General features: G+C 43.0%; 1 protein-coding gene across 2 annotated transcripts in view; it reads left to right on the top strand.

Annotated features, from left to right (window-relative positions):
• Positions 1–23,198, top strand: part of SNAPC3 (small nuclear RNA activating complex polypeptide 3) — a 66,049-nt gene that overhangs the window by 16,070 nt on the left and 26,781 nt on the right. Inside the window, exons 2-5 of one of the 2 annotated variants that reach the window (XM_073652304.1) lie at positions 3,851–3,931; positions 13,912–13,993; positions 21,967–22,071; positions 22,705–22,854. In XM_073652304.1, the coding sequence (XP_073508405.1) occupies positions 3,851–3,931; positions 13,912–13,993; positions 21,967–22,071; positions 22,705–22,854 (418 nt within the window). The remainder of the gene's footprint in view (positions 1–3,850; positions 3,932–13,911; positions 13,994–21,966; positions 22,072–22,704; positions 22,855–23,198) is intronic. The other variant, XM_073652312.1, reaches the window with a different exon arrangement.

Raw genomic sequence — 23,198 nt, 5'->3', positions numbered from 1 at the left:
GATGCCATTAATGCCAAAGGAAGCAACACACAGTATTAAAGCGGTTGCTCATAAAACTAAACATGGGCCCATGGGGGCATTAAAACAACTAAGAACGGACACTTGCCTACCCAGCACCTTCACTGCCTGTGTCTGATGCCACGTGCACACGATCAGTATTTGTACGCCAAAATCAGGAGTGAAACAATCAGAGGAAAAGTATAATAGAAACACGTCACCAATTCTGCATTTCTACAAGAAAGAATTTTTTTTCTTCTCCAAGAGAATTTGAGGTCTGTAGCCAATCATTGGGCACTGATTGGCTGCAGTGGTCAAGTTAAACCGGCAGTGGATACAGACAACGGTGCAGTGAATGGTCTTGAAGGTGTGAAACCGCTTGTTTTTCACGATCATTCACTGTGACTAAGGATGGCTTCACGCCAGAAATAGTCAGTGTTTTTTTTATGGAATATATGCAATAATATGACGAGCTTTTTTTTTTTTTTTTTTTTTTTTAAACCCTTCCGCACAACAACTGGATCCAATATCTTCTGGAGGATTTATCCACCAGCCACGGGGCAGCAGCAGCTGTTTTTCTTCATGCCTTCATAGTAGTTGTGCCTGTCTCATCTCCGTCAGGTGAGTGTAACCAGCACTCTTACTCTCCCTCCATCGGCTATCCCCCTATTGTGCGCTCTGTTCCCCACATTTAGATCTACATGTATCAAAGTATAGCACAATCATTACATAAAGATAACAGTAATAAAGAAAACTACTACAAAATGGCCCACACAGGTGCAGTTGTGGCTCTTTCTCGAGCTGCACGAGTCTCCTGTGGGTCTGACTGCCGAGGGTGCGTTGAGGGGGCGTGATCTCCCAGACGCGCATGCGCCGATTACTGCGGCACTACTGGCTGGCTTCCGGTCACATGGTTCTCCCATGTGATCGGTTGCCAAGATACATAAAGGTCCTGGAAGGCGCAAGTTCTCTACTTACCTTGAAAAAGCAGTGCACAAGCAATGCGAAACGCGCGTTGTGAAGATACAAAACAGCCCTCTTTACTGTTCTGGGGGGGTGCTGGACACCTACTTGAGGGTAAAGTGGATCTGGGTTCTCGGTTTGCTATTATGGCACTGATTGTTTCCTGGTTGTTGGCCCTATTATCCTGCACTATGCTTGCACTTTTTGTGCTTATATTATAACCATAGGGCTCACATAATATTTCCAGTTCAACCACCTGTTATTAGCTGAATGTACCCTGACTTTCCAGTCCACATGATGCACAGGTTATCCCATTACCTCTGGCTCGCTTGTTTATAGGGGCTTTATTCTCGGCAATTGCTCTTGCACATTGGTTTTATACTTCTGTTGGTTCTGTCTATATATGTTTGTGTCAATAAAGATTTTGTTATTTTTGCATAAAAACTCCTAGTTTCTCCAGTCTTTTATATGCCTTTTGGAGTTGTATGAGCACACTCTCGCTTATGTGTGTTGATGTGCCCAAGCGTAACATGATTTTGGGAATTTTTTATATAAAAGCCTACACTGTGTGCCCGCTGCAAAAGAAAATGAATATTCGGTGCTCCCCACGCCCATAGCGAAAAGTAACCTGCCCATAGCTCCAGTGTTTCATGGAGCGCGCCAGAGGTCATTTTTCAATGCATCTCTATGAGAGCCTCTTCCTGGCCTCGTTCTGCCTATCATAGAGTTGTATTGAGAGCGTGTGACGTAGCTTCTGACTTCCGGCCGTCAGAAGACTGCGCGGGGGGACCTGAGCTGCACTGAAAACTGAAGATGCCGGAGGGTGAGTATATGACCGGCGGCAGGGGCTTAGCTTTAAAGCGCCACTCCAGCGCTGAAAAAAAATATGCTGGAGTGGTGCTTTAAGTCACACATTTGTGTTGAGGTAACATGATAGTTGGTGCACTTAGGCAGGCCATATACAGTACAGACCAAAAGTTTGGACACACCTTCTCATTTAAAGATTTTTCTGTATTTTCATGACTTTGAAAATTGTACATTCACACTGAAGGCATCAAAACTGTGAATTAACACATGTGAAATTATATACTTAAAAAAGTGTGAAACAACTGAAAATATGTCTTATATTCTAGGTTCTTCAAAGTAGCCACCTTTTGCTTTGATGACTGCTTTGCACACTCTTGGCATTCTCTTGATGAGCTTCAAGAGGTAGTCACCGGAAATGGTTTTCACTTCACAGGTGTGCCCTGTCAGGTTTAATAAGTGGGATTTCTTGCCTTATAAATGGGGTTGGGACCATCAGTTGTGTTGTGCAGAAGTCTGGTGGATACACAGCTGATAGTCCTACTGAATAGACTGTTAGAATTTGTATTATGGCAAGAAAAAAGCAGCTAAGAAAAACGAGTGGCCATCATTACTTTAAGAAATGAAGGTCAGTCAGTCCGAAAAATTGGGAAAACTTTGAAAGTGTCCCCAAGTGCAGTTGCAAAAACCATCAAGCGCTACAAAGAAACTGGCTCACATGAGGACCGCCCCAGGAAAGGAAGACCAAGAGTCACCTCTGCTTCTGTGGATAAGTTTATCCGAGTCACCAGCCTCAGAAATCGCAGGTTAACAGCAGCTCAGATTAGAGACCAGGTCAATGCCACACAGAGTTCTAGCTGCAGACACATCTCTTCAACAACTGTTAAGAGGAGACTTTGTGCAGCAGGCCTTCATGGTAAAATAGCTGCTAGGAAGCCACTGCTAAGGACATGCAACAAGCAGAAGAGACTTGTTTGGGCTAAAGAACACAAGGAATGGACATGAGACCAGTGGAAATCTGTGCTTTGGTCTGATGAGTCCAAATTTGAGATGTTTGGTTCCAACCACCGTGTCTTTGTGCGACGCAGAAAAGGTGAACGGATGGACTCTACATGCCTGGTTCCCACCGTGAAGCATGGAGGAGGAGGTGTAGGGGTGCTTTGCTGGTGACACTGTTGGGGATTTATTCAAAATTGAAGGCATACTGAACCAGCATGGCTACCACAGCATCTTGCAGCGGCATGCTATTCCATCCGGTTTGCGTTTAGTTGGACCATCATTTATTTTTCAACAGGGCAATGACCCCAAACACACCTCCAGGCTGTGTAAGGGCTATTTGACCAAGAAGGAGAGTGATGGGGGGCTACACCAGATGACCTGGCCTCCACAGTCACCAGACCTGAACCCAATCGAGATGGTTTGGGGTGAGCTGGACCGCAGAGTGAAGGCAAAAGGGCCAACAAGTACTAAGCATCTCTGGGAACTCCTTCAAGATTGTTGGAAGACCATTTCCGGTGACTACCTCTTGAAGCTCATCAAGAGAATGCCAAGAGTGTGCAAAGCAGTCATCAAAGCAAAAGGTGGCTACTTTGAAGAACCTAGAATATAAGACATATTTTCAGTTGTTTCACACTTTTTTAAGTATATAATTTCACATGTGTTAATTCATAGTTTTGATGCCTTCAGTGTGAATGTACAATTTTCAATGTCATGAAAATACAGAAAAATCTTTAAATGAGAAGGTGTGTCCAAACTTTTGGTCTGTACTGTATATTCCACTAATTTGCCTAGGTTGTTAAAAGGAATATGCCCTCCCCCCTTATCTGACCTCTAATATGGGCATACAGGTGTTAGAGGTCTTGTTGCTTTGCTGTCTTTTTATTCAATCACGTTTCTGATGCTTGCGGGCCGGGGGAAGATATCCCTGCCTGTTGTGGTGATTATAATGTTTCCCCCCCTCCCCTGTATGTCACAGTGCATTAAATTGTAAAATCGTTCAACCAAAGAAATCCCCTATTCTGTGAAAAAAAGGAGAAGAAAAGATTATATAGAATATCCTTTTTTTTTTTATTTATTTTTTTTTTAGTGTGGATTCATTAAGAAGTAATGATGAGGAGGAGGCTGACCCGGAGCAAGTCCCTGAAGATAGCTGCCTGGTGACATTGAGGTATGCTTTGATCAGTGAATCTAGTCATAGCACTAGAGAAAAAAACTTGTTTCACATGTCCTTATGGTAAAAGAAAACAACACAAAAGGCCGTACATTCTAACTGCATGGTAATGGGATGTTGGAAGAGATCGCCAAATATCCTTGCGCTATACAGTTTGGATAAAAGTGATTTCAGGACCGTCATAATGGCTATCCTCTCCATATGGCAGTGATGGCATATCCCTAGAACAGGGGTCCCCAGCGTGACCCATGACGAGTGGCTCACAGCTGTGCCAGCTTGGTGCTTTAGGCTAAGTGCCCACGATGCAGAAATGCTGCATATTTTTTCCGCTTCTCCCTGGCAGGAATAACGCATGCGGATTGTACATGCGGATTTTACATGCGTTTTTCCTGCCAGGTAGAAGCGTTTGTCAAGCTTCTTTGCATGCATTTCTGCATGCGGGTTATCAAGCTCTTTTCCAAGCGATTTTTAGCATCACTTGGAAAAGTGCTTGACAACTTGGTCACACTATATAAATCCATGCAACCGGCATGGATTTATATAGTGTGACCAAGTAATAGTTAAAAAAAAAAAAAAAAAAAGAATAAGAATGGTAAAAAATAAAGATTATACTTACCTTCCGATGGCCCCTGATGTTTTCTCCTCTCCGTCTGGCCTGTTGTATGGGTCGCGGTGGTATTAAAGGACCTGCAGGGACGTCATTGAGTCATGTGACAGGTCATGTGACCGCTGACGTCAGCGGTCGCGTGACCTGTCACATGACTCAATGACTTCATGGCAGGTCCTTTCACACCACCGCGACCCATATAACAGACCAGACGGAGCGGAGAAAACATCAGGGGCCATCGGAAGGTAAGTATAATCTTTAATTTTAATTTTAAATTCTTTTTTTTTTTTTTTTTAACATGGTAGAAGGCCTGCCATGTTCCCCAATGATAATCCGCATGTGCTGTGCACATGCTGCAGAAATTTCCGCTGCGGGTTATCATTGCGGAAAAATAACGCAGCACTACCAATTATTTTACTGAAGTGCTGCGTTTTCGCCGCCATTGACTTGCGTTGAATCTCTTGGATTCCGCATCACTGCGTCTGCAGATGCGGATTACATGCGTTTCACTGTGCGGATGGTACCCGGGTCTGGAGAAGAGGAGACTCCTCCAGACCCAGGTACCATATTACCTGTAAAAAAAAAAAAAGAATAAAATAAAAAATATACATTATACTTACCTTCTGATGGCCCGCGGTGTGCTTATCTTCACTTGCCGGCAGATCGTGGTGGACTGAAGGACCTGCGCTGACGTCCTAGTCATGTGACGGCAGGTCCTTCAGTGTAGTGTACCGCGAGCTGCCGGCAAGCGAGGACGGAGTGAAGAAAGACTGCAGGGGCCATCGGAAGGTAAGTATAGATTTATTTTTTAACATTCTTTAAGGTCACAGTATATAAATCCATGCCTGTTGCATGGATTTATATAGTGTGACCAAGTTGTCAAGCACTTTCCAAGTGATGCTAAAATCGCTTGGAAAGCGCTTGACAACCCGCATGCGGAAATGCATGTGAAGAACTCTTCACTTCCGCTTGTCCCTGGCAGGAAAACGCATGTACAATCCGCATGTACAATCCGCATGTGTTTTTTCTGTCAGGGAGATGCAGAAACACTCAGGAGAAAATCCGGAGCATTTCTGCATCGTGGGCACAGAAGTGTGGAAAGATCACCACAGTGAAAATCAGCAAAATGTTTTCAACTACTTTCCTCCAGACAGCACACAAGTGGTAGTCCTTTCTTGACCTATAAAGGGATAGGATCACAGAGAGATTAAAAGGTCCCTCACACCTCCACCCTCCAGGGTTTTTCATGTCCCTATAGAGGATAGTCGCATGAGAGTTGCTACTTGAGTGAAGATATTTTCTTCTGTGGAATTTAATTGAATGGACTCTGGTGAGATTGGGAAGGTCACGGCCTTCCCTTGCTTCTGTCAAGCGGTCCAAGGCCAACACCTCTGGACAGAGGTCTCTCAGCCATCAACCAGCCTGTGCACCATCTGCAATAATGCAGTATTTCTGGTTGTGATGCCTTTTCCTCCATGGCGGGCTCTCTGCATTACCAGCTTCCCCTGTTCCTCTAAAGTATATCCAGAGGCAAAAGTTATGAGGTGGAAAGAAGGGGTGAAGCTACGGAATGGTATGGAGGCATCACAGGTAAGTGCACTATGTGAAGGTTGTTTCCACGGACTAGGCCTCTGGTCTGATACTAGCCGCATGCCTTTATGCCGAAGCTGGGCCTTGGGCCTCAGGTGTTGAAGTTTTGCTTCAGGTACAGAAGCTAGGTCTCTGGCCTCTGAGATAAAGTTAGGCCATATGCCTGAGCTAAGTCTCTTGATTTGATTTCAGTTTCCTGCCTCATGTCATGGCTGCTGGTCTTCGGTTGTTTTCAGGGTTTGGCTGCACAGGGCCTCATGAGTGGGGTTTGCGTATTAACTTATGCCGGGGCCTCACGTTTGTCCGCATTTTGGGTTGAATAATACTCAGATGTTTCCACTATTATTTCACCAGATCAGGCTTAGTCTGACTACTCCATCAATAGGAGGGTATATGATGTTAATGCAGCACATTATCGCGTATATGGAGACTGCTCTCGATCTGCGCCTCATGGTGAATTAATTGGCTCCTTTAGGTAGGGCTAGCCTGTTAATGGAGAGGTACCACTCAAAAAGGTTTATCCTGAATTCACAGATTCTCTGGCCTGGTGCCTCGTGCATGGGAGCGTGGCCCTGGCCTGGCGCCTCAAGCCTTTTGTCTCTATCCTCGATTCCGGTTAGAGGGGCTTGTACCTGGATTCAGCTTCATTTGCCTAATTCTGTCAGATTCTATTTCATAGTTTATGGTTGAAGTGGAACATATGTCTATCGATTTCATCCTAGATCATGACATACTGTTGAAGCTGGGAGTGGAGTGAAAAAAAACCATGACTGATGCTAATTTCCCCCATATTAAGGGAAAAGATTTTTTCCTACTCCCCACACTGTAATCAACTAGTTCCCTGGATCAATGTCAAGAAAGACATCCAGGCCCTCCTTGTACTTTTTTTTTTTTTTTTTTTTTTTTTTTTATAACAAGGAGAAAAATGGAGCATTCAATAGCTTAGAACGATTATTCAAATTTTATTACATATAAAGATTAAAATCAGTAACAAAAAAACCTCCATATAACATTTATGCACAAAAAAGTGATCAACACAGACCTCAAGCTGTGAGTAGCCAGTGGCGCCAATTACAAAGTGGTATCATGAATAGTGACTATGCCACAAGGGCATTCCTATACTTAGTACTTACTGATAGTATCTAATGAGTCCATAAGTTAAACCCTGAGCCAAAGGGAAGGTAGAATACCTAGTACATCTTGGTAGTTATCAATAGGCTCAAGGGAGAATGCATATTAAATAATTGGACTCATGAACATACCCAGCAGTTGGAGATGAACGCCAATGGGACAGTCAACCTGGTGAGAAGATTCCCCACGTCCCCTACGCACGTTTCGCTTGTATAAATGACCGCTTCATCATGGGGGAATATGCACCTATACCTTCCAGGACCTTCTTATACCATGTGATGAGTCACATGGTGTAGCCTCAGCCAATGGGTGATGGTTCTGACGGTGTAACCTCGGCCAATGGGGGGGATATGCACCTACACCTTCCAGGACCTTCTTATACCATGTGATGAGTCACATGGTGTAGCCTCAGCCAATGGGTGATGTTTCTAATGGCGCATGCGCGCCCACTTATCCGAGCTACCCCCCCCCCACACACGGGCGTCACGTACCGTGCGCATGCGCGGGAGCCGGGGCACGTCACAGGACTCCCGGTCATGCGCACAGCCCTGTGCGACACCGCAAGGGAAGAAGGTTTGGGAGGGCTTAACGGTATCCTACCCTAAGATCCCGACCTTCTATCTGCTTCCTAAGATCCACAAGGATCCCGTCAACCCCCCCGGGGCGTCCAATTGTGGCAGGGATTGATGGACTCTGTGACCCTGTATGTAGGTTCATAGATTATTACCTAAAACCATTGGTGGAAACTCTCCCCTCATATGTTAAAGACACGACGGACGTCCTGAATAGGATTGACGGGATCTTCGTGGATCCAGATTTGATCATCTTAACGGCAGACATTGAGTCTCTGTTTACGTGTATTGACCATAAACATGAGTTGGAAGCTGTCCGCTTTCTTGGGCTGGAGCAACCGGGATGGCCCACTGTGTGATCTGATAGTTTAGCTCCTCCGATTTGTACTCATGCACAATTTTTTTGTTTTTAAACACTCTTTTTACCTTCAGCAACGCAGAACCGCCATGGGCGCGGCCTGTGCGCCTTTGTACGCCGATCTATTCCTCGGCCATTGGGAGAGGGGTATTTTCGGCGGCGGGGGCGTGCAGGCGGTGGACCTTGTGCAGGGCTGGCTGAGGTATATTGATGATGTTTTATTTTTTTTGCCAGGGTACTGTGGGGGAGCTCAACAATTTTATGAGCAGCTTGAATGAGAATTTGCTAAATATTAAACTTATAAATACAGCACTAAACAGATTGATTTTCTGGATGTCAGTCTGGAAGTGGATGAATCATCCTTTCCCCAGACTGACGTCTTCAGAAAAGAAACATCAGTGAACTCTCTTCTGCATGCCTCATCGGCTCATCACAGTGCTACCATCAGGGCCGTCCCGGTTGGTCACTACTTTCGAATGAGACGGATATGCTCCACGGATGAGCGGTTTGAGAAGCAGGCCGGTGATCTTAGGGATAGGTTCCTCCAAAGGGGATATAGCCATAGGAATGTGAGGGTCGGATATAATAGGGCCAAAAATACTACTCGTGGACGTGGATCTGATCAGAAGATCAGGTTCATCTCCGCATTTAACCACGAATGGGACACCATGAGGGCGGCCATGAAGAAACATTGGCCGATCCTCATGATGGAACCTTATTTGGCGGAAAGCCTTGGAGCCACCCCAATGATGACTCCAAGGCGTTCTAAGAATCTCAAGGATATTCTAACTCAGAGCCATTATGCTCCCCGTACCCCCAATCCTTTCGGTGCTATACGCCCTCTAGAAGGCTGCTTTCCATGTGGCCACTGTGCGACATGTGCTAATATATCCCATGCCACCACCTTCAGCTCTGTTGATGGAATGCGCCAGTTTAACATTAACCAATATATTACCTGCGGCACGACCAACGTGGTATACTATGCCACGTGTGGCTGCCCAAAGTTGTGTGTGGGCTTGACGTCTAGATTGCTGAGGGTGAGGACTAGGGAACATGTTCGCGATATTGCTTCTGCCAGCACAGTGGCCGATCCCTCTATATTAAAAACTCTGCCACGACGTTTTAGACAGTTCCATAACTGTAATGCAAAGACCTTGGCCATTAAAGGCATTGATGTTGTGCATGGTGGCATTAGAGGAGGCAACCTGAAAAAGATATTGGCCCAAAAGGAGATTCGATGGATCACAGTCCTGGGTTCAATGGTACCGCATGGTCTCAATGAGACTGTTTGCTAGTTTTGTGCCTTCCCTGTAAGCATCCCTATCTCCCCTGGTTGTTTTTTTCTGTTCCTTGTTTTTTAATTTATATAATGATATATTTTATTATTTTTTATGTGTTATTTGTCATTCATTGTTTATCTCTCTATTCTTACCTGACAGTGATCTTCCTTTTGAAAGCCAATACAGAGTTGCTTTGGGGCCATCACCTTGGGGAAAACTGCTGCTCCTTGTGTTAAGACAATGTATCTACGTTAATGGGACGAATCACTAGAAGAATCCATTGCGTGACCCTCTAAATTGTTTATGTGACGCCTGTAGGGGGAGGGCGGTAGCTCGGATGAGTGGGCGCGCATGCGTCGTTAGAAACATCACCCATTGGCTGAGGCTACACCATGTGACTCATCACATGGTATAAGAAGGTCCTGGAAGATATAGGTGCATATTTCCCCATGATGAAGCGGTCATTTATACAAGCGAAACGTGCGTAGGGGACGTGGGGAATCTTCTCACCAGGCTGACGGTCCCATTGGCGTCCATCTCCAACTGCTGGGTATGTTCATGAGTTCAATTATTTAATATGTATTCTCCCTTGAGCCTATTGATGACTACCAAGATGTACTAGGTACTATACCTTCCCTTTGGCTCAGGGTTTAACTTATGGACTCATTAGATACTATCAGCATGTACTAAGTATAGGAATGCCCTTGTGGCATAGTCACTATTCATGATACCACATTGTAATTGGCGCCACTGGCTACTCACAGCTTGAGGTCTGTGTTGATCACTTTTTTGTGCATAAATGTTACATGGGTGTTTTTTGTTACTGATTTTAATCTTTATATGTAATAAAATTTGAATAATCGTTGTAAGCTATTGAAGGCTCAATTTTTCTCCTTGTTATAAATTATGGTATGTATATGGAGTTGTTTTTGGTGGACAAAAGGGGCACTGTTCCCACTTTTGAACCTCTAATCATGATGTTTGTGATCCAAATGGGTTGTTGTACTGTATAATACCTCCTTGTACTTTGTTGGGAATCAAATATTAAAGCATCATGTTACATTAAAGAATCCATAGTCTCTGCTCTGACAGTAAAGAGTCGCCCTCTGTGATTGGGAAGAGACCTTTTATCTAGAGCATAAATGTCAAACTCTGACCCGTGGGCTTAGATTTGGCTCGTGACACCAGAGCCACCACCCCTATGTGGGGCCCATTATACTCTCTGGAGGACTGTGTGGGGCCCATTATACTGTATACTGGTTGGCCTGTGACTTTGTCCAAGTTTTTTATTTTGGCCCTCTGTGTGTGTGAGTTTAACATCCCTCTAGAGTATAGAGGTAGAGGATGGCACCATGTCGCTGTTGCAGACTAGGTGTAAAAGCTCTTTCTGTTCCCTCATATATTTGCACATTGAAGTGGAATGGCTTTTAGGCCTTTGTTCTTCCAAGCGGAGCGATCCAAAATTTGAGAAGCGGTGCTAGTTAACAAACATTTTTGCATAAATTCGCACAACAAATGGTAAGTGTGTGTATTGAGGCCACTTTCATCAATACTGGAACCTTCCTCTGTAATTAACATCCACATCACAGGAGTGATGACCCACGCCCTAAAGCGGTGCTCGTTTATCCATATCCTAGAGGTTATTTGGTCTTTCGGCAATCCAGGCCTCTGTCCTGCAGGACTCCTTGTGGTTTGGTAAGCTGGTCTGTAACCAGGGTTTAGTTCATTTGGGTCCCAGGAGAATCGGTTAAGGAACATTTCTATTTTATGAAGCACAGGCTAGTTTATTATTGGTCTACAGCAGTCCTCATTACAGCATGTGCAGCGGTGGACACCACCATCCTTTTCTGTGCAATAAGAGGTGCTCATTGTCTATTCTATGGCTGCGGTGTTTATATGTATAATTCATCTATCAGTTACTGTGGCACATTATTGGTGTTGTGGTACAACAATAGGGTGTCGCACTCTATCCATTTCTACTGTATAATTTATCTACCATTTTTGTGCTGATTATTTGGCGTTATACATATATATCAGACACTCACTACGGTGATTTATCTTGCCAAAGATTTGATCCTTCCAATCTGTTTCATCAGGGTTTTGCTGTTCTGGGGCGTTATGGATCTATGTCTAGCCTAGTTCTTGCCCGGGACTATGGTCCTTTAGGGCTTCTGTACCCACCCTGGTCCTGGTGCTATTTCTCTGGCACTACTCCTGCTGTGCTGTCCGGAGGGACATACTGGAAAGGGGAAATTAGACCTAAAGGTAATTCAATTTCCAGGTAGTCCCTCAGGACAGCACCATTATTTCCCCTCCCTTATGTTTTATCTTGCGTATGACTTTCCATAGGGTCATATAGACCATTTGCATCCATCCTTCTGTGGTAATTTGAAAGACATTGGAGGGTGGAGGTTATCCTCTTTTATCCTCTTTGTGATCCTGCCCCGTTATAGGTCAATGCAGGACTTACTCCTGTGCTATCCTGAGGGACTACCTGGAAATCGAATTACCAGTAGGTCTAATTCCCCTTTTTTGTGCAGTTTTTATCTTTTTGAGATTATCCCTCTAACCCCAACTTAGAGTGTTGTACCTTTTATCACAGATTTACTTCGGTGTATTTTCCACTTGAAAATATTACCTGAAGTAGTTCAACATGGTTCCATGTCTCCTGTGTATTAAAAAAATGTGTGTATATGTATATGTGTATATATATATATATATATACAGACCAAAAGTTTGGACACAGCTTCTCATTTAAAGATTTTTCTGTATTTTCATGACTATGAAAATTGTACATTCACACTGAAGGCATCAAAACTATGAATTAACACATGTGGAATTATATACTTAACAAAAAAGTGTGAAACAACTGAAAATATGTCTTATATTCTACGTTCTTCAAAGTAGCCACCTTTTGCTTTGATGACTGCTTTGCACACTCTTGGCATTCTCTTGATGAGCTTCAAGAGGTAGTCACCGGAAATGGTTTTCACTTCACAGGTGTGCCCTGTCAGGTTTAATAAGTGGGATTTCTTGCCTTATAAATGGGGTTGAGACAATCAGTTGTGTTGTGCAGAAGTCTGGTGGATACACAGCTGATAGTCCTACTGAATAGACTGTTAGCTGCTTTTTTCTTGCCATGATACAAATTCTAAGTAAAGAAAAACGAGTGGCCATCATTACTTTAAGAAATGAAGGTCAGTCAGTCCGAAAAATTGGGAAAACTTTGAAAGTGTCCCCAAGTGCAGTTGCAAAAACCATCAAGCGCTACAAAGAAACTGGCTCACATGAAGACCGCCACAGGAAAGGAATACCAAGAGTCACCTCTGCTTCTGAGGATAAGTTTATCCGAGTCACCAGCCTCAGAAATCGCAGGTTAACAGCAGCTCAGATTAGACACCAGGTCAATGCCACACAGAGTTCTAGCGGCAGACACATCTCTACAACAACTGTTAAGAGGAGACTTTGTGCAGCAGGCCTTCATGGTAAAATAACTGCTAGGAAACCACTGCTAAGGACAGGCAACAAGCAGAAGAGACTTGTTTGGGCTAAAGAACACAAGGAATAGACATTAGACCAGTGGAAATCTGTGCTTTGGTCTGATGAGTCCAAATTTGAGATCTTTGGTTCCAACCACCGTGTCTTTATGCGACGCAGAAAAGGTGAACGGATGGACTCTACATGCCTGGTTCCCACCGTGAAGCATGGAGGAGGAGGTGTGATGGTGTGGGAGTGCTTTGCTGGTGACACTGTTGGGTATTTATTCAAAATTGAAGGCATACTGAACCAGCATGGCTACCACAGCATCTTGCAGCGGCATGCTATTCCATCCGGTTTGCGTTTAGTTGGACCATCATTTATTTTTCAACAGGACAATGGCCTCAAGCACACCTCCAGGCTGTGTAAGGGCTATTTGACCAAGAGGGAGAGTGATGAGGTGCTACGCCAGATGACCTGGCCTCCACAGTCACCAGACCTGAACCCAATCGAGATGGTTTGGGGTGAGCTGGACCGCAGAGTGAAGGCCAAAGGGCCAACAAGTGCTAAGCATCTCTGGGAACTCCTTCAAGATTGTTGGAAGACCATTTCCGGTGAATACCTCTTGAAGCTCATCAAGAGTGTGCAAAGCAGTCATCAAAGCAAAAGGTGGCTACTTTGAAGAACCTAGAATATAAGACCTATTTTCAGTTGTGTCACACTTTTTTGTTAAGTATGTAAATCCAGTAAATCCACGTGTTAATTCATAGTTTTGATGCCTTCAGTGTGAATGTACAGTTTTCACAGTCATGAAAATACAGAAAAATCTTTAAATGAGAAGGTGTGTCCAAACTTTTGGTCTGTACTATATATAGATATATATTATTTTCGAAATAGGTCACCATATAACTCTAATGATAAATGACAGCAAAAACAACTTGTTTCTTTTTTATGCTCCCTAGTGTTCGGAAAAAAATCAATGAGAGACGTAAACAATTGATAGTCGACCGAGCCTTCCGTCAGGAGACTTTCCAGTATGAAATGGTGAGACTAAAGGGATTTTTCCAGTAAATAAATGAATTGTGCATCACATGATTGGTGATTAATGTAAAATTGCATGGGGTTCAACTACTGAGACTCCCACCAATCCCACAATGGTCCCAAAATCCTGTGTGAATAGAGCAGGAGTACACATGTATGAACACAGCTCTGTTCACTTTTGTAGATCGAGTCTGTCACTGGCATGCAAATGGGTAGAAAAAAAATGGGTGCCAATGGGTGCATGACGGAGAGACGTCATCCACTTACATGCACTTAGAAGAGGCATTTGAAAGGACTGGGGCAGTGTCTGAATGGACCGGGGCGGTGCTGATCACAATATGGGGACACCCATTGGACCAGACCGCGCAATTTACACGCAGCACGGTTCAAGTATAAAACACTTTTTCTGGGGTATGCAGGAGCACGTCTGAGGACATAAAGGGCTTGAAGGAACCACATCCTTGTGATCTTAAAGGTGGTGGGCATAGTTTGAGCCAAAAAAAACTGGTGACAGGTTCCCTTTAAATAACCTGCCTGCTCAGTTGTACTTTCCCCCAATGCAAGAAAGGGGGAACACAGTCCCAATCATCATAGGCATGACATTTCTATGACCAGCTTTCTTTCACATGTAAGAAATGGCATGATACAGTGAGAAGCACTGCTATATATAGTTTTTAAAATATGAAAAATAAAAAACACAAGTTTAAATCATCCCTCTTTCATAGAATGTTAGAGTTGGAATGTATCTCCAGGGTCATGTCCAACCCCCTGCTCAATGCAGGATTCATTAAACCATCTCAGACAGATGTCTACCAACCTCTGTTTGAAGATATCCATTGAAGGAGAACTCACCACCTCTTGTGGAAGCCTGTTCCACTCATTGATCACCCTCACTGTCAAGTTTTTTCTAATATCTAATCTTTATCCCTTTGTTTCATTCCATTGCTTCTCGTGTTTCCATGTGCAAATGAGAATAAGGATGATTCCTCTACAGTCATGGCCAAAAGTATTGAGAATGAGACAAATAGTAATTTTTCCAAAGTTTACTGCTTCATTTTTTGTAATGGCAATTTGCATATACTCCTGAATGTCAAAGAGTGATCAGCTTAACAGCAATTACTGTACTTGCAAAGTCAATATTTGCCCAGAAAATGAACTTTAACCCCCAAAACACTTTTCAACATCATTGCAGTCCTGCCTTAAAAGGAGCAGCTAACATCGTTTTAGTGATTAATCCATTAACACAGGTGTGGGTGTTGATGAGGACAGGGCTAGCGATCAATCAGTCATGATTAAGTAAGAATGACATCACTGGACACTTTAAAAGGAGGCTGGTTCTTGGTATCATTGTTTCTCTTCAGTTAACCATGGTTATCTCTAAAGAAACACGTGCAGCCATCATTGCACTGCACAAAAATGGCCTAACAGGGAAGAGTATCGCAGCTACAAAGATTGCACCTCAGTCAACAATCTATCGCATCATCAAGAACTTCAAGGAGAGAGCTTCCATTGTTGTCAAAAAGGCTCCAGGGCGCCCAAGAAGGACCAGCAAGCGCCAGGACCGTATCTTAAAACTGTTTCAGCTGCGGGATCGGACTACCAGCAGTGCCGAGCTTGCTCAGGAATGGCAGCAGGCTGGTGTGAGTGCTTCTGCACGCACTGTGAGGCGGAGACTCTTTGAGCAAGGGCTGGTTTCAAGGAGGGCAGCAAAGAAGCCACTTCTCTCCAGAAAAAAGATCAGGGACCGACTGATATTCTGCAAAAGGTACAGGGAGTGGACTGCTGAGGACTGGGGCAAAGTCATTTTCTCTGATGAATCCCCTTTTTGATTGTTTGGGACATCTGGAAAACAGCTTATTCGAAGAAGAAGAGGTAAGCGCTACCACCAGTCTTGTCTCATGCCAACTGTAAAGCATCCTGAAACCATTCATGTGTGGGGTTGCTTCTCAGCCAAGGGAATCGGCTCACTCACAGTCTTGCCTAAAAACACAGCCATGAATAAAGAATGGTACCAGAATGTCCTCCAAGAGCAACTTCTCCCAACCGTCCAAGAGCAGTTTGGCGCCCCAAAATGCCTTTTCCAGCATGATGGAGCACCTTGCCGTAAAGCAAAGGTGATAACTAAATGGCTCATGGAACAAAACATAGAGATTTTGGGTCCATCGCCTGGAAACTCCCCAGATCTTAATCCCATTGAGAACTTGTGGTCAATCATCAAGAGACGGGTGGACAAACAAAAACCAACAAATTCTGGCAAAATGCAAGCATTGATTATGCAAGAATGGACTGCTATCAGTCAGGATTTGGTCCAAAAGTTGATTGAGAGCATGCCAGGGAGAATTACAGAGGTCTTGAAGAAGAAGGGGCAACACTGCAAATATTGACTTGCTGCATTAACTCATTCTAACTGTCAATATAACCTATTGGTACTCAAAATATGACTGCAATTATATTTCTGTATGTGATATAAACATCAGACAAACACTAATAAAAACCAGAGGCCAGCAGATCATGTGAAAATATAATTTTGGTGTCATTCTCAAAACTTTTGGCCATGACTGTACACTCTGACATCCCTTCAGAATATTTGTAGACCGCTATTACGTCTCCTCTTAGCCTTTTTTTTTTTGCAAGCTAAACATTCCCAAATCCTCCAACCATTCCTCGTAGGACATACTTTGCAGTCCGCTCGCCATCCTGGTAGTTCTTCTCCGAACTTGCTCCAGTTTTTCATTGTCTTTTTTTCAAAATGTCTTGCCCAGAACTTGGTCAGTATTCTAGATGGGGGTTAATTACTTAACGTGATCTAGACTTTATGCTTCTCTTAATACATCCCAGAACTGTTTGCCTTTTTGCTGCTGCATCACACTGTTGACTCATGTGCAGTCTGTGATCTATTATCTATACCCAAGTCTTTTTCGTATGTACTGTTGCTTAGTTCTATTCCTCCCATCCTGTTTTATGTAATTTTCGTTTTTGTTGCCCAAATGTAGAATCTTGCGTTTCTCCCTTTTTAAATACCATTATATTAGTCGCTGCCTATTGTTCAAGCTTATCTAGATCCTTCTGAATCCTTTCTCGGTCTTCTCTAGTGTTGGCTATCCCTCCTAGCTTTGCATCTTCTGCAACTTTGATTAGCTTACCTTCAGTTCCCTTATCTAGTTCAACATTTTTATAATTGATCAACACTGGGGCCAGGACAGAGCCTTGTAGTACCCCACTTGAAACACTCTTACAATTGGAGCCATTTATTACCACTCTTTGAGTACGAACACTGAGCCAGTTATGAATCCACCTAACTGTAGCCTTGACAATCCCATACTTGTTTATTTTTTCAATAAGGATAGTATGAGATACTTTATCAAATGCTTTGCTGAAGTCAGGATATACTATATCTACTGCATTTCCCTGATCCACCCAGTCAGTGATTCCACAATAGAAGGAAATTAGATTAGTCTGGCATGACTTATTTGCTATAAACCCATGCTGGCTCTGGTTAATTTCTGTATTCTTATCTTAATTGTAAAGTGCTGCGGAATATGTTGACGCTATATAAATAAAAATTATTATTTTTATTATTAAGTACTTGCATACATGCTGTTTAATAATTTGTTCATAAATCTTTCCTTGTATAGAAATAAGGCTCACTGGCCTGTAATTTCCTGGCTCCATCTTCTTTCCTTTTTTGAAGATACGGATAACATTTGTCCTTCTCCAATCTTCTGGGATTTCTCCTGTTCTCCAGGATTTTTCAAAGATTCTGGGTTCTGCAATTTGCTCTGCTATCTGTTTCAGTACCCTAGGCTGGACCAGGAGATTTAAATTCATTTAAATTAGCTAAGTGATTCCTCGCATCTCTCTGTTTATAGATAGTGTGGGCTCTTTTATTCCTTCGATAGCACAGCAAAGATCAGTTGATGTTACAATTGTTTTCTTAGAGAACACAGATGCAAATTAGGAATTTAAAAGTTCGGCCTTCTCAAAATCATTTTTGACCACTTCACCCTTTTCATCCTGTAAAACGTCTATAGCATCTTTGGCTATTCTTTTGCTTTTGACATGCCCCCAAAATCCTTTTTTATTGCTTTTGGTCTCTCCTGCAAACCTCACTTAATTACTGGCTTTAGCTCTTCTGATGCTTGCCCTGCATTCCCTGCAGACAGCATTATATTCTTTAGATATGCCCCCCTCTTTCCATTTGATATACATTTCGTTAAGTTCTGTGTTAATCCATTCTGGTCTCTTTAAATGCTTCCAATTCTTCATTATTTTTGGGATTGTTTCCTCCCTGTTGGTAAGAATTGGGTCCAAGATGTCAGATCCTCTTGTACTCTCTTCTACCTTTTGAAAGATAAAGTTGTCAGCGAGAGAAGATAAGAATTTTCTGGACCCATTACTTTTGCCTGACAGATTCCCAACAAATATCTGGATAGTTAAAATCTCCCATGATCACTATGTGGTGCTTTTTTGAGAACAATGACATCTGATGCAAAAAGAGTTTATCCATATCTCCTGTCTGTTCAGGTGGCCTATAGTAAACACCTACAATAGTGTCCTTTCTGTTATTCTCTCCTTATATTCTTACCCAAACAGTTTCTGCAAAGCTACCATTCTCTGAAGCTTGGATCTCTGTGGAGATATGTTTTAATAACATACAATTTAACACCTCCTCTCCTCTTGTTAATTCTGTTCCTAATAAATAAATTGAATCCTTTTGCCCCAATGAAAATAAAACAATTAAAAAAAAAAATACACGTACCTGATATCATTGTGTTCAGAATTGTCCAAACTATCGAAATATAAAGTAAATTATTCTAATCACTAAACAGTGTAACGCAAATAAAAATTGAAACTGCCGTCGCAACATTGCAATAAAATGCTTTGAGAGGCGATTAAAACATCGTATCTACCCCAAAATGTAATCCGTATTGATGAGCGAGCGTGCTCATTTAACCCTTTTGCCGAGCACGCTCGAGTGCTTCCCGAGTATCTTCGGCGTGCTTGTATATTAAGTTCGAGTCCCTGCGTCTGCATGATTTATGACTGTTAGGGAATCCTCATATGTGTTGAGGCTGACTAACAAACAGTCAGCCTCCACACATGCAGAGATTGCCTTTTTGTTAGTTAGCCTCAACACGTGAGGATTCCCAAGCAGTCATAAATCATGCAGGGACTCGAACTTAATATACGAGCACACCGAAGATACTCGGAAAGCACCGGAGTGTGTTCAGCGAAAGGGTTAAACGAGCACGCTCGCTCATCACTAGTCAGTAAATATGTCAGCTCAAGGTGCAAAAAAATAAACCCTCACACAGCCCCAAATCAGGAAAAATGAAAACTCTATGGGCCTCGGAAAATGGTTAAAACGAAGATAAAATTTTCATACAAATTTTTTTTTCCACCAAATAAAATTAAACGATACATGTTTGGTATCTGCTTACTCATACTGACCTGGAGAATCATATGGCCAGGTCAGTTTTACCATGTAGGGAACATTGGTAAATAAAAAAAAAAAAAAAATGGGGAATTGCACTTTTTTTTTTAAATTTTTTTAAATTTCACCACATTTTCCAGTACGCTATATAGTAAAATCAATGGTGCACCTTATCCGGAAAAAAAAAGCTCTCAAAGTTATGGCTCTTGGAAGAAGGGGAGGAAAAACTGACAATGGCCCCACGGGTGAGGGGGTTAGTATTGAGCAGAATTAAGTATGGTGACTAACTGCTAGTACATATTACGATAGGTCTTATTGTTGCTTGAATTCTTTAGCAGCTAAATGAAATCAATATAACTTTACTGTTTTTTCTAAAAAATTGATAAATCACCTCTCCTGTTGTTCAGCCTTGACTATATATAATAAATATAAGGGTATGTGCACACGTTCAGGCTTTGAAGCAGAAATTTCCTGAGCGTTTTTGCCTCTCCCTGGCAGAAAAAAACGCATGTGGATTTACATATGTTTTTGAAGCATTTTTACATGCGTTTTTTGAAGCGTTTTTGTACATCAATTAATGCTTTTTGGAGCTAAATAAAGTTATTTGACGGGACATTGCTTAAGCCCTTGGATTGCCAGATCTGGGGTGAGTATATTGGTTCATTTAAATGATTTAAAGAATGGGTCTGTTGTATTTCAAATAAAGTGTTTACACTGTGTCTGTGTGTTTCTTTACTTTAAAGTTTGGTCATGAAAAGGTCTGACACCTTGACACCACCAAACAAGAGCTGGGTGTCAGCTAGTCCCATTCACCCAATCTTCATTAGCATTTCTATTCATGTAATTTATGTGACTGCTGTGAGCTGTTAATTTTAGCCTGGGAAGGTGTCATTAGGCAAACATGGTCCCTGGCCATTAAATAATATCTCAAAGTTGGTTCGTTAGCCACTACGCCCCCCGATCAGCACTCAGCAGCGCTTTGGACACAACGTATCCTGCGCTGACGTCACTAATCACCTGATGGTCACGTGACCATCAGCTGATTGCTGCCGGCACTGATCACCTGATGGTCACGTGACCATCAGCTGACCGCTGATGTCACCAATCTGCTGATGGTCGCATGACCATCAGGTGATTGGTGACGTCAGCGCAGGTTCTGGCAGCGCAGTACAGTACTGGGAATGAGCCTCCTCCCAGCAGTGTACCGCTGGCCGCCAGGCTGAAGACATCGCCGCTGGGGACCAGGAGGACACCGGGGGCCGCCAGACAGGTGAGTATAGGTTTATTTTTATTTTTTTACCGCGGGCACACGGGTTGGAAAGAGCAGACTGCTGCTCCTCCCATCCACGCTGCTCTCGCTGTTATCAGCCAGAGCAGCGGTCAGATGAGAGGAGTATCAGCCTCCTCTCCCAAACAGAGTACCACCTGCAGCACGATTCTAGCACAATTTCACGCCTATTTATTTTCTTTGAAACGCCCCAAATCCGCATGTATAGATATTATACATGTGGGTTTGCTGCGATTCAATGCAAGTCAATGAGTGCGTATTTGCGATGGAATTGCTCAATAAATGGTCCTGCTGCGATTTTTACCGCAATGGTAATCCGGAGCGGAAATTTTTGTATCATGTGCTGTGCGGATTACCATTGCTATACATGGCAGACCTATTAACAAGCGGTTTTAATGCGTTTCCACGGCGGAAAAAACGCTGCGGAAACGCATTAAAACCGCATCGTGTGTACATTCCCTAATTTGTACCTTGATCATCAAATATGATGCCCCACAACCTCCCCGACACACAGTATCGTGGCCCTCACATCTCCCAACACACAGTATGATGCCTCCACGACCTTCCACACAGTATGATGAGCCCCACAGGCACCCACACTTTATGATGTCCCAACAATCTCCAGCAGACAATGTATGATGCCCTGATAGCTTCCCACAACACAGTACGATGCCCCATAGCCCACACAACACAGTATGATGCCCCGCAGTGCCCTCCACAACTAATGACTTCCGAAAAAAGAAAACAAATCACCTTGTCTTGTCTCCCTGATGCACTTCTCTGGTCTGTGTACTGTGTAAAGCATTGAGGCTCCATGCAGCAGGCTCAATCTGGTGACATCACGCCTGCTGTGCTGAGAATTAGACACCGGCTGAATGGTAAGAGAGTTAGCTGATGGCTCTCTTCCATTACTGTATTTGTGTATATGCATTGTAAGGATTCAGATACTATTGAAATCAAGATGCCACATTGGGGAGTGGATGCATGTTGCAATACACCACTGTTTCTAGTCCTTTGGCTGGACAGGATCAGTTAAAAGGCTGGATGTGGCTTGCAGGCTACAGTTTGAACACTCAAGTCTATAAATTGCCTGTAACTGAGTATCCATACTTCATGAGCAATGCAGCCTGCTGAAAAGGAAAAAAAAAACATGCAGATGAAAATAAAATAAAGTTATATATAACAAATCGATTAATGGTAGCAATATAGTCTGTAGGGCAGAAAAATAACTGTGTAAATTCTCTTTATTTCTAGGAGTCTCGTGGTTTAGGAGCAAGACCGGAAGATCCTTCAGATCTGGTTCATGAGGGAGAATTGGTGATCACTATGAATCTCGTTTATCCTGTTATCTTTCAGAAGGTTTGCATTTATTCTTTAAACTAGAATACTTTATTTTATTTGTGATGCATGTAGTCGGTAAGATAGTGAAACTCCTTTCACATTGAATTCTGCAGTAAGACCCCTGAAGTTTCTGTGTATGGGTTTCTTGACTTAAAGGGAATCGGTCACCCCTTTGGAGGTACCTAACCTATTAATATGGGCATACAGGTTATAGAATTCTTAAGTCATACCTGTATGCCCCATATATGCAGTCTTGTTGTGCAGAAATCATCTTTTATTCCTTTATGTTAATGTGTTCTTCCAGGCTCTGGGGTGTGCGGTGCCTGGAAGAAAACTTTGCTTCCGGTCTTCATTTGCGTATCTGTCTCCTCCCATCAGTGTCACAGGGCTGCGCCCTTCAATTGCGTTGTTCCGCCCTTCTATGGGTACTTGCACAGAAGAAACAAGAAGCCAGTGCCCATAGAAGGGCGGAAAAGTAATGTGAAATATCGCAATTGCTGGGCACAGGTGCGGGACAACCACTAATGTCACAGGGCACCGATTCTACATATAGCTTACACTGACTGCAGAGCGTAAGCTAAATGTAGAATATGTATGTGCTGCATGCCTGACATCATAAACTGTGATTGTATTTTATCTTTTTCCCCCCAGCACAAGATGTACAAGCCCTATGAAACATTTATGGTGTTAGGTAGCCAGAGGCTGACAGAACTTCGAGACGCCATTAATTGTGTCAGTGACTTGCAGATTGGAGGAGAATTTAGCAACAATCCAGACCTGGCACCTGACAATATTTGCAAGGTAAAAGGTCTCATATAATTGCTGTAATACCTTTCAATTTGATTACATGTGTAAAACATATGTAAAATAATGATTTGCACCCTTCAAAAATAATATATATATTATGCGCCGATCTGGGTCATCCTCATTGAGATGCAGCAGCAGCTGGATTTAAGGGTGCCATTTGTGAGTAGCTAATATCCGCCGAAGGGATGTTCGACTGATGCCACTCTCCAGTGACATGCGGCGAGTGCTACGCTGTGGGCTCTTGCTGAATGCAGCTAGGACAGCCACTGATGTTTCTTCATTAGTGACAGTTTTCTTGAGTCCACATTTTGACAAATCCAACACTGAACCTGTTTCAC

Source organism: Phyllobates terribilis, unplaced genomic scaffold, assembly GCF_046119375.1.
Source record: "Phyllobates terribilis strain yellow unplaced genomic scaffold, ASM4611937v1 Scaffold_1__5_contigs__length_1240528914, whole genome shotgun sequence".
NCBI classification, from domain to species: domain Eukaryota; kingdom Metazoa; phylum Chordata; class Amphibia; order Anura; family Dendrobatidae; genus Phyllobates; species Phyllobates terribilis.
Note: the sequence above shows the minus strand (reverse complement) of the source record. Positions and strands in the feature narration are given on the sequence as shown.